This window comes from Nyctereutes procyonoides, unplaced genomic scaffold (assembly GCF_905146905.1).
Source record: "Nyctereutes procyonoides isolate TBG_1078 unplaced genomic scaffold, NYPRO_anot_genome, whole genome shotgun sequence".
Lineage (NCBI taxonomy): Eukaryota > Metazoa > Chordata > Mammalia > Carnivora > Canidae > Nyctereutes > Nyctereutes procyonoides.
Genome location: NW_026575034.1, coordinates 22,901,273 through 22,913,147, shown reverse-complemented (window position 1 = coordinate 22,913,147; position 11,875 = coordinate 22,901,273). Strand labels below are relative to the sequence as shown.

Genomic DNA, 11,875 nt, shown 5'->3' with positions numbered 1-11,875 from the left:
TTTATAGGGCCAATAATAGTGTATTTAACAGAGTAGGTATTCAGTGAAACTTTACTAAATGAGAATGTGGTTATTTCTTCCCATGAGTGAGAACTCCATATGAAGATGATGCTGTCTCTGAGTTACAGTCTTCTCACTATGAGACTTTATGTGAAATGGCTCATTAAACATCTATGACCAAATTATTTCATGCCCTTTCTCTCTCTACCAAAGATCTATTGAGCCTAAGTGTCTCTGATGCCAGCCCCACCTGACCCCAAGAAGCGTAGCATCCTCAGCCGGATCTGCTTGGTCTTAATGGTGTAAACTACTGGATTGAGCACTGGAGGTATGAGAAAGTGAACGTAGGAGAGCAGCACCCGGCTGGAAGGGGAAGCCCACCTCCCAAATCTGTGGATCATGGACAGGCCAATCATCGGTGTGTAGAAGAGCAGCACAGCACAGATATGGGAGACACAAGTGTTGAGGGCTTTAAGGCGCTCAGCTTTGGAGGCAATGGACAGCACTGTTTGGAGGATCAGCACATAGGAGAGAACAATGAGCACCGAGTCCAACCCTAGTGTAGAGAGCACTACAAAAAGACCATAGGCACTGTTGATGTGGGTGTCTACACAGGCCAGCTTCATGACATCTGGGTGCAGACAGTAGGAGTGGGAAAGCAGGCGATTCTGGCAATAAGGCAGCTTCCTCAGCATGATGGGAGCAGGGATGTGAAGCCCGACACTGCGCACCACACTGGCCAGGCCTAAGCTAGCAACACGGGGGCTCGTGAGGATGGTGCCATAGTGCAGGGGGTTGCTGATGGCCACAAAACGGTCCAAGGCCATAGTCAGCAGCACAGAGGACTCCATGATGGAGAAGGTGTGGATGAAGAAGAGCTGGGCCAGACACATATCCATTGCCACTTTCCTGAGACCCAGCAGGTAGATGGGGAGCACAGTGGGCAGTGTGGAGGCAGACAGACCCAGGTCGGTCACTGCCAGCATCAATAGGAAGTAGTACATGGGCTGGTGCAGGGAGGGCTCTGACCTCACCACCCACAGGATCAGACTGTTCCCTACCAGAGAGGCCACATACATGGCACACAGAGGGATAAAGAGCCATTTGTGCACAGCCTCAATGCCTGGGAGGCCTGCTAGGAAGAAAAAGGTACCGGTGTGGTTGGAGTCTGACATGGTGACCTGGTGGGCAGAGTTCCAGGCAGAAGTGAAACCACAGGCCCTGGAATCAAAGGAGTTGCTGGGTCAGAACCTCCTCCATGAACTGAGACCCTTCACTGACTCCCCAAAGGGTTTCCCTGACAACCATGACCTTGTGACTTGGAGAGGCATTTCTCCAGGCTCATAGATAATCATGGAGCCCTTAAACAAAGGTTAGTTTGAATTATCCAAGGAAATGTTGCATTCATGGGAAACCTGGCTTAGGAGACCTACAACAAAATTTATCACAAAATCAGAATTTGAAACATGGATCTGGAAAGGAACCAAGACAGTGTAGATCCTAACTTTTCACGATAGCTCCTGGGAAGTGAACTCTAGGTGCCTATATAGTAGTTAGTGTGCTTGATGTGGGAGCAAAGTGCAGGTTCCTCACTTCCTGTCAAATTCCCCTTCACACTGTCTTTCAGTAGATACTTCAGTGTGGTAAACATCCAAATTTTGCAGACTGACATCTTCTTTTATAATTAAAACAATACAGGGGCAGCCCGGGTGGCTCAGCGATTTAGTGCCTCCTTCAGTCCGGGGTGTAATCCTGGAGACCTGGGATCGAGTCCCATGTCGGGCTCCCTGCATGGAGCCTGCTTCTCCCTCTGCCTGTGTCTCTGCCTCTCTCTCTCTCTCTCTCTATCATGAATAAATAAATAAAATCTTAAAAAAAAAAAACAATACAGAAGAATCCACTTTAACGTGTAAGCCCTCCAGTGAAAGCATACCAGCACAACCTTACCCCCCACATGGTTTAGAATGTCAAACTGTGGCAAAATTTTTAGATAATTTTTCTAAATATGATTCATTCTCCAACTGAGCTGTGTGTGTGGAACATTAATAGAATGAATTCCACTCTCAGAAAATGAAATAGTGACCTTGCAGCTTATCTATAATTATTCAGCATTATACTGATGAGTACATAGAAATCAGAAAACGTTATTTATGTGTGAAGGAATCAGAACTTAGATCCACTTATTGATTTTTGAAAAAAATACAATAATCTAAGACTACATGTTGGGTCTTTCTTATGTTCTCTCTCTTGAACTTTGGCTCCCATTTCACTCTCTGCCATCTCAGCTCCTTTGCCCTTTCAAACCATCATGAGCTCCAGTTTTCAAGAACCCAGTCAAAGCATTGTCTGGAAACTTTTGTCTTCCCTCCTAATCATAAACAAAGGAAGGAGATTTCTGGAATTTCCCAGGAGTCTAAAACTTGAGAATAATAACCAACAAGAACAACTTAATTTTTAGGAATCTTTCTTAATCATCTCTTCAGAGTTTTGTTTTGTCTTATCTTTTCCAGTGATACTGATTTTCTCTTCATTTTATCACATTTTCTCTCAGATGTCTTGGAGAATAACTCAGTATTCCTCTTTGAAAAGTAGCTCCAAACAATAATGAATTCTGTCACTTTTTCTTCTGCAAGTAGAAATATGCAAGTTTAATTTATTCCTTTTATATTCCATCTAAAGTAGTTTACAAAACACTCAGATATTTGATTTGAAAGCATCTCAAGTGTTGGAAGTTAACAGATCGGTTTTTCTAGATTAAGAAATTTTATCCTTAGCAATTCAAGTATGTAACTTAATTAAAGTCACATCAATCATAAAAGAGGATCCAGGACTGGAAATAATTCTGTTTGACTCAGTATCTTTTACTCTGGATATTGTTGCATGAAGGTAAAGATAAAAGCCAACTATTAACAAGCAGATTAACTCATTCACAATCCTTATCCTTACATCTAAGTAAATAAAAAAATTCCCATGAATACCTAAGTTTAAAAACCTCCTATATGATGGCCTTTTCTGGTTTTCCTCTTGTAATCTACTTTCTTTCCTCCAGATTAAAGAATTTCTAGGGATCCCTGGGTGGCACAGCGGTTTGGCGCCTGCCTTTGGCCCAGGGCGCGATCCTGGAGACCCGGGATCGAATCCCACGTCGGGCTCCCAGTGCATGGAGCCTGCTTCTCCCTCTGCCTGTGTCTCTGCCTCTCTCTCTTTCTCTCTCTGTGACTATCATAAATAAATAAAAAAATTAAAAAAAATTAAAAAAAAAAAAAAAAGAATTTCTAGTCAGTTACTGAGATGACCCAAAGGTAAAATAAGATGGAGAAATGTTTGAAGACATTGACTGGGAAGGCTGGGAAGAATTGTGTATTCACATGGAGTGTTTGAGTGCTGTCGATGAATTCTTCATACTATACTCAAGCTGCACTGTTTCTTTAAAATTAAAGGAAAATCTTCAACATTTTCTTAACAAACTGAACATTCCCTCCTTCGTCCATAGATTTCAAAAGTGGAGGTAGAAACACAATGAATGAGTATAGTGTGAGCGTATTCGGAATTTCTGCCATTATTTCACTTAGCATTTGAAAAATGGGCTTATGAGAAAAGGTACTCAGGTGTTCAGATAAGTAGAGCATATTGGTTTTGTATATTGCCTTAAGTTGACTGTGCAGAAAAAGAAGGGTTTTGTGAATTTGTGTGCATGTGGTAGTTTTTCTTAATTTTTAAGAAATGCTTGTGGGGGGAAAAAAAGAAATGCTTGTGGGGACATCTGGGTGGCTCAGTGGCTTAGCATCTGCCTTCAGCTTAGGTCATGACCCCAGGGTCCTGGGATCCAGTCCTGCATCAGGATCCTTGCAGGGAGCCTGCTTCTCCCTCTGCCTGTGTCTCTGCCTCTTTCTGTGTGTCTCTTATGAATAAATAAATAAAATCTTTAAAAAAGAGAAATAATTGTGGAGTAAAGGGATTTTGTGATAAGAAACAGAAGGGGATAAGTGAAAAGGCAGAGTGTCTGTTTCTTGTCCTGTCTTAAGCACAAAACGTTGGAAAACAAACAAATAACTGGGACAAACTTGGACTTAACCAAGAGCTATTTATTCAAAAGTGTTAATGCACTGTAAGCTTTTATTTAACAGGAACTTTTCCCTTTGGCTTTCCAGAAGATTTTCAGTCAGATGTAAACCTGTGACCTCATGGAGTAGAGTAGGAAACCATGCTGGGTTTCCTAGCACCAATGTCTGTTTTCTTCTGCAATCACATTAGGATTCAGATTAACAACATTAAGCCAATATTCTGCTGTGACAGTAAAATGACAGCACATACATATACAATGTTGGTTTCACTTTTCCCATCATCTAAAGAATGGAAATGGGAGAGTAGTACTAAATTTCATACCAATCTCATAGGTTTCTCTGATGATAAATTAAGACAGTGTTTGGAAGAGTTCCTAATCTGTAGAGCACTTAGAAAATAAGTAATCATTGCTAATATTTGTCTGTTCTTTAATTTTTCCTAAATATACTTACTGTGCTCAAAATGCAAGGAGCCTCTTCAAAGATGATTCTTCAAAGATTTAGGAATAATTGAAATTAACCTTGATCACTCTGGATTTATCAGTTCACATCATCATTCTGTTACCTTCCATCATGCAAATGGTAACAGACTGCTTTTTCCAACTGTCTTTACAAACCAGCAACTTTCCATTCCACTCTGTTCCTCAATTTCTTTTCTCCTCTCAGCATGTCTCCCTTAAAGGGCATAGAATCCATTTGCTTAAAGACTTAGGTACACATATGTTAGACTGTATTTAAGGCATGGAGAATTTAGGCTGAGTTACTAGCCCACCTCCTAACTTCCCATTTATTTGGTTTTATCTATTATGACAGTACAACTGAGAAATTCTTCAGGAAACTTATTCAGTGGCTCCTAGATGGTACCTGAAGTTAAAAAGCACTTTTTCTTCCTCTAAATCATCAATACTGCTCTTTTTCAGGGCTTTAAAATCTATTAACTCTATTCTTAGATGAGCACTAATAAGAAACCTTGGTAAATGGCTTCTTTACCCCTTTCCCCCTCAAGCCCCATGTTACTGACTCACTCAGAAGAAGATAAGAGCTGAGGACACTTCTCACTCTCCTCTAGGGTACATTCCTGGGTAGCATCCCTTGGTGAACATAATAAGTAACATGGGCTTTATGGCAGCAAATAGCTTTAACCATGTCACTGCCAAATAAGTTTTGCAATGGGCTGTAAAGAAACTCTATCGTGATTGGAATCCTTTGGTCCTGTCCAAATCTGTCTCTTGGACATTGATTTGAGATCCCGTCTCAGTTAATGATCTTCTTATATTATGATTAAAAAGTAATTAGCTGTTGAGGGTACATGCTTCAAAAAGACGTCTCAGTTTCCTCACCTGTGAAATTAGAATATTGAAAGAAACTAATGCATAATGTTGCTGTGAGGATTAAATCAGGTACTTCATTGGAAAACTCACAACCATGTTTGTCAATACTCAAATAATTACCTATTTATTATTATTTCATAAAAACATGAGTATTTAATATGATATATGCAAATCACTTACTATCATTCCTAAAAAAGCACACATTAAGCACTTAATTTTATGATGATGCTGCTGATTTACATACAAATGCAACAAAGAAACTTTCTATTGTTGCAAAAGAAATAATAAAAGTTAAATAAAATGAAGGACTTTCTGACTTAGATGAAAATAAAAATAGAAAATAAATGGAAATAAACAGAATAGAAATCACAAATTTAGCCACAGAATTGAAAATTCAGGCAGACAATTCATACTTCCCCAAAAGAATGTTTTATAAAATTCATTGTTTCACTATATAGGTGCAAAACAAAAAAAAAGCTCAGCTCATTGTGAGCACACACATTTGTCAAAACTTTAAGTACTACTGCAAGAAAATAGTGAGGTCCCCAAAGCTTTCAACCTCAATGTTATATGTCATAAAGAAGAAATGGATGTTGAACATATTCCAACAAATAAACAACTCTAATTCTGGACAAGATGTATAAAATATATCAGATCTTGAAAAGCAGACAATGCAGAGCTGTGATTCCTTGTGATAAAGGAGATAAAAAGTGTTTCCATATCCATTCAGGCTTTCTGCCAGACTTCACGTTACAAACTCAGACAAGGAAGTTGAATGCAAATTGAGGACAACTCTCTCCTTATAGGGAGAGAGAGAAGACAGAAGTGATTTTAGGGGCTGTGAGGGATCAAAATTTGGGGTGTCTATTGGACATGAAGAAGTCCTAGAAATCTGCTTAGGTGTCCATTTGATGTTTTCACCAAGTACTAAGCTGAAGATTTATAGGTCAAGACTCTAAAAAGCTTGGCAGAAAACATCTCTGGTGGGCTGTCAGTTGCCTGGAGATTCTGCAGTTCATTCAGTACTGGGACGCATTAGAGTTCCAACAAGGGAGAGTGGACAAAGGCCTTGGACATTGATTTGAGATCCCGGAAGAGCTACACCGTAAGAAGAGGGAGTATGTGGTGTGGTTTCTGATTACATGAAATTGATTCAATATAATGTGCTACTTTGACATCTGAAGTTGGGAATGGATCAAAAAGCCTAACCATGAGCTTCCCTGTTCTTCCCAGATATGTATGCCTCACATCCAGTGAACAAGAGTCCCCTCCTGGCTAGTTTCCCTAACAATCAAATCAGCTGCAGTCCAACTAATGGCTTTCACTTCCCTGTAGTCAATGAAATTATTCAAACAACCGACTCAAATCATCCTGTGGAAATGAGAAGGGTAACCCCACTTTGCCATTACTACAGAGCCTGCTTCCCATGGCCCCTGGTTTGTTCACTCTGTCCCCAAGTACCCCTGTGTGCCACTTGTCTGGCATGCAGTTTCCTCCTTCCCCAATCTGTGAGTATCTATGACCAATAAACTGTTGTCAGTCTTATCTTTCCATTGTCAAGTGCCATGCTTTCACTCATTTCTATGACCCTACAGTAGAAATCTCTTTCTTACCAACAGGATGAATAGAAGGCAAGAATAATATAACCAAAAGTAAGGGTTAATAAGCTTAGACTCCAATAAGGCCTAAAACTAACATGCAAAAACAATAACATGATCCTCCAATAAACAGTCTGCCATGTCAAACCATATTCTCCTTATATAGGATAACATGACCCAGACTGCCAATAATACAGCATTTGCAGTGCCCATGGACACATTAAAAAAAAAAAAAAGATAAATAAAAAAGCAGAAAGAGAATCAGAATAAAATAGAAAAGCCAATAAGAAGAGTTTCAGGATGAATAGAGATTCTGGAATTAGAAGAAAAGACCTTTAAAACAGTTATGACAAACATGTTTGGACATATAAAGAAAAATATGGACATAAACAGTCATACATAAGTATACACACACACACACACACACATAATCCAGCACCATGGGGGTGCAATTTAGCTTTCTCTCACTTGCTTATTTAAACATGACTAATGCTTCCTCAAAACTCGGAATTGCAAACCACAAAATGTGAACTTTGCTGCATGTAAATTAAAAAAAGAAAAAAAAATCGAAGGATCCCATGGTAGATGGTCGACCATAAAAAATTATTGCACCTATATTACAAATATATGATAACATAATCTCACTGAAGGACATGAGGAGAAAAGGAGCTGATCTCAGTAACTTCAGAAAATGGTGTTTTTGGGGATCCCTCAGCAGTTTAGCACCTGCCTTTGGCCCAGAGTGTGATCCTGGAGTCCCTGGATCAAATTCCACATCAGGCTTCCTGCATGGAGCCTGCTTCTCCCTCTGCCTGGGTCTCTGCTTCTCTCTCCTTCTCTCTGTGTCTCTCATGAATAAATAAATAAAATCTTTAAAGAAAAAAAGAAAAATGGTGTTTTGACTGGGCAATGGAAATTTAATGATACAGAACTGCACACAAATATTGCATTGGAGTTGGTAAACTTGTTCCCTGCAGGAGCATGGATTAATAATTTTGAAATTCTCCATTTTTGTACACAAGGGATGAAATGATGAGAAATAAATTGTAATTTATAATACAATAATGGTATCCAGATTTGTCACTGTCAGAGAAATTAACAAAAGATAAATCATACTTTTAAAGTGGTATAGGAAAAAATCCTTGAAATTTATCATTCTAATCTAGTAAAATTTTAAAGATAAAAATTAAACATTTTCAGGCTGAAAGGAAATGATGCCAGGTATAAATTTGAACATATGCTAAGGAATACAAAGTATTACCTGCAGTAAATATGAAGGCAAGCGTAATTGTTCTCATTTAATACTTTATTTACATGGCAACTTACTATATTATGTAATTTGTGGTATATCCACAGTGAAATATTGTCCAGCATAAAAAGGAATAATATCTGAACCACACAGATAGAACTCAATGTACTCAATGCTGAAAGAAAAAAGCCAGACTATGTAAAACTTTAGAAAGGTGCAAACTAATTGATAATAACAAAATTATCTTAGTGTTTGACAAATTGAGTGGCAAAAGGTACTGGGGAAATAGAGCAACAGGAAATTTGGGGGTGGTGGGTATGTTCCTTACCTTAACTGTGGTGATGATTTCATGGGTGTATGGGTGTCAGATTTATCAGACTGTACACTGTATTGGATGTCCACCCTTCATGTATCATGGAGCTTAAATAAAATGCTGAACTATCTAATAGTCACATTGAGACACATTTTATTATGGTAATTAAGGTCTTTATTTCTTTAAACGTATTTCATTTGGTTTATATTTTCCAGTTTAAACCGTATCTATGGTTATTATGCAAATCACAAGAAAAAACTTTTTGATTTTACATATTTGCCAAATTTTCAGAAAGTATACCAAGTGAGGCCCTCTTGAGCTTAATTTTATAAATAAAACTCTAGGTGTTTAGTTACAGGATGTCTTAGATATCTTTGAATTCCACTCTTCTAATCTACTTGCTTTTAAATGATATTCTCTCAAGATCCTGTCTGTTTCCTTTAAAATAATCTGAGTCTTTTACAGGCTGATATTGATTTTTCAGAATGAGCAACATGTTTTTTTTTTCTCATTACACAGGTATTGTTGTAAATGCTACATGTTTGAACACATAATATATTTCAATTAGAGTTTTTGAATAATTAATTGATTGATACATCAGCTGGAAGCTATATACTCTCTCCTTCTCTGAGATGTCTTCAGTCAGCAGGCTGACTATCACAACCAGTATTTTATTTCTGTGACTCAGAGTTTTCTTGGGTGGAGCATCTTTAGAATGCGTACCCGAATCTCTTTGGTTTTCACACTGTAGACAATTGGGTTGAGCATCGGAGGAACAAGAAAGTGCAGATAGGAGAGAAGCATATATACCTGAGCTGGTAGCTTCTTTTTTCCAAAGCGATGAATCATCGACAGGCTGACCAGTGGGGTATAAAATAGTAATACAGCACAGATATGGGAAATGCAGGTGTTAAGGGTTTTGAGCCGCTCCGTGTTGGAAGCAATGTTCAATACTGTCCTTAAGATTAGCACATAGGAGAGGAGAATGAGTACAGCATCCAATCCTAGTGTGGAGAGCATGACAAAGAGCCCAAAGCTACTGTTCACAAGAGTGCTAGAACTGGCTAACCTTAAAACATCAGGATGAACGCAGTATGAATGAGACAGAGCATTCACAGGCTGAAATTGCAGTCTTCTAAGGAGCACAGGAAGGGGCAGATGGAGAGCAGCACTACGGGTAACAATGGCCAGCCCGATGGCACCAATGCGCTTGGTTGTAAGAATGGTGGCATAGCGTAAGGGCTCTCGGATAGCCACACAGCGGTCAAAAGCCATGGCCAAGAGCACAGCCGATTCAATAACTGAGAAAGTATGGATAAAGAAGAGTTGCATAAAGCAAGTTGCAGCTCCCACCTTTCTCTGGCCTAGGAGAAAAACAGCTGCCATTGAAGGTAGTGTAGAAGCTGAGAGGCCCAAGTCAGCCATTGAAAGCATGGACAGGAAGAGGTACATGGGTGTGTGGAGGCTGGGCACAGACTTGACAATGTACATTATGGTGATGTTACCCAGCAAAGAGAGAGCATAGACAGAGCAGATAGGAAGAGCTGTCCAGCAATGAGCGGCCTCCAGTCCTGGGAGATCCATCAGTATAAAGATGAAGCTGCTGGCATTATTGTTGTTAAGAATTGTCATAACTTTTGGAAGAGTTTGTCCTGGAAAAATTATAAAGGCAAAAAGTTATTCTTTCACAGCATTTTCCTAATATCTCATCCTGTGTCCCATGCCTGAGGAGTAATATCACTCTCCTCTTCTTACAGCACTGAATCCCATTCTTTTTGAAGTTCCACTAGAGTGCAGATACTGTCTGTCTTCTTGGAGGTTTGCCCTAGTTTTCAGGGTCTGCTTGTGCCTTTCACAGAGAGAAAATTCCTTCCTCATTCGAAGAGGTTTCAAGATTTGAAAAATGGAAAGGGAAACTGTGGTGACAGCACAGGATACAGATGCATATGCTAGATTAGTTGTAATACAGAAAATGGGTTCTAAGGAAACCTAGATAATGGCTGCTTCAGAGTTAGAAAATCAAGTTAACACTAACTGGTGTTAACACTGATTTCAAACTCATATCATCAGATATATCTTTTGCTCTGAAAGGGATTTAAAAGTAGTATCTGTGACAAGAAGGCTCCGGGGGGTTTGTGCTTGATGTGCATGTCTACTGGATTAAATGCCTTCTCAATCTCTGATATTACTTTCTGGGAAAATGTTGGCTAGCTGAGACAGGTGAGAGGAAGAAGGTGGAGAATAGGTAATATTTGCAGTCAGAAATATATATATTCTCAGTGGCATCACACATTTACTCGGCTCCTGCTGTGTACTCAATTTAAGTAATATAATATAGACAATATGTAACTTACACCTTTGAAGTTCTGATAATCCACCGCTCAACATAGAACAATCCATGAGGGCACTTGACCATGGGATAGGAAAAGATCCCAACCAGGAATCTATATTTTGTTCTCTACAACTCATCTTTTTTAAAAAGATTTTATTTATTTATTCATGAAAGACTGAGAGACAGAGAGAGAGAGCCAGAGACAAAGGCAGAGGGAGAAGCAGGCTCCATGCAGGGAGCCTGATGTGAGACTCGACCCCTGGACTCCAGGATCATGCCCTGGGCCGAAGGCAGGCACTAAACCACTCAGCCACCCAGAGATTTCCTCATCTTTTTTTTTTTATTAATTAAAGATTTTATTTATTTATTCCAGACAGAGAGTAAGTTATCAGGGGAGCAGAGGAGAGGAACAAGCATACTCAGAGTTGAGCATGGAGCATGACATGGGGCTCAATTCCAGGACCCTGAGATCATGACCCCAGCTGAAACAAAGAGTTGGATGCTTAACTGACTGAGCTCCCATAACTCACCTTTTTAAAGAATGACCTTGGGTACCTTCATTTAAAAAAAAAAAAAGTTATTTATTTATTTATTTATTTATTTATTTATTTATTTATTTATGAAAGACAGAGAGAGAGAGATAGGCAGAGACATAGGCAGAGAGAAGCAGGCCCGATGGGAGCCCGATGTGGGACTCGATCCTTGAACCCCAGGATCATGTGCTGAAAGCAGAGCTGCTGAGCCATCCAGGCATCCCGGACCTTGGGTACCTTCAAAGCCAATTATTAAAGAAAGGAAAACTGGGAAATCTGAGTATATAGAAGAAGTCAAGAGAAACTTGGGCATATACATGAAGTTAACATTGAATGATGATTTTCTTTGCTAACATCTTAGGAAAATTCTCTTAACAGTGGAGGTTTCAACATGTTGTGGGCGGTCATTTAGGTGGCAGCCATTATCTACTGATGTAAAACAGTCTTCATTATAT

General features: G+C 39.3%; 2 protein-coding genes across 2 annotated transcripts; both read right to left on the bottom strand.

Annotated features, from left to right (window-relative positions):
- Positions 1 to 224: 224 nt before the first annotated feature.
- Positions 225 to 1,175, bottom strand: LOC129504887 (olfactory receptor 51G2-like). Its single transcript, XM_055317764.1, has one exon. It carries the CDS (start codon positions 1,173 to 1,175, stop codon positions 225 to 227), a length of 951 nt encoding a protein of 316 aa, XP_055173739.1.
- An 8,064-nt stretch (positions 1,176 to 9,239) lies between these two features.
- LOC129504886 (olfactory receptor 51G2-like) lies at positions 9,240 to 10,187 on the bottom strand. Its single transcript, XM_055317763.1, has one exon. The coding sequence runs from the start codon at positions 10,185 to 10,187 to the stop codon at positions 9,240 to 9,242; it is 948 nt and encodes a 315-aa protein (XP_055173738.1).
- Between the last annotated feature and the right edge of the window lie 1,688 nt (positions 10,188 to 11,875).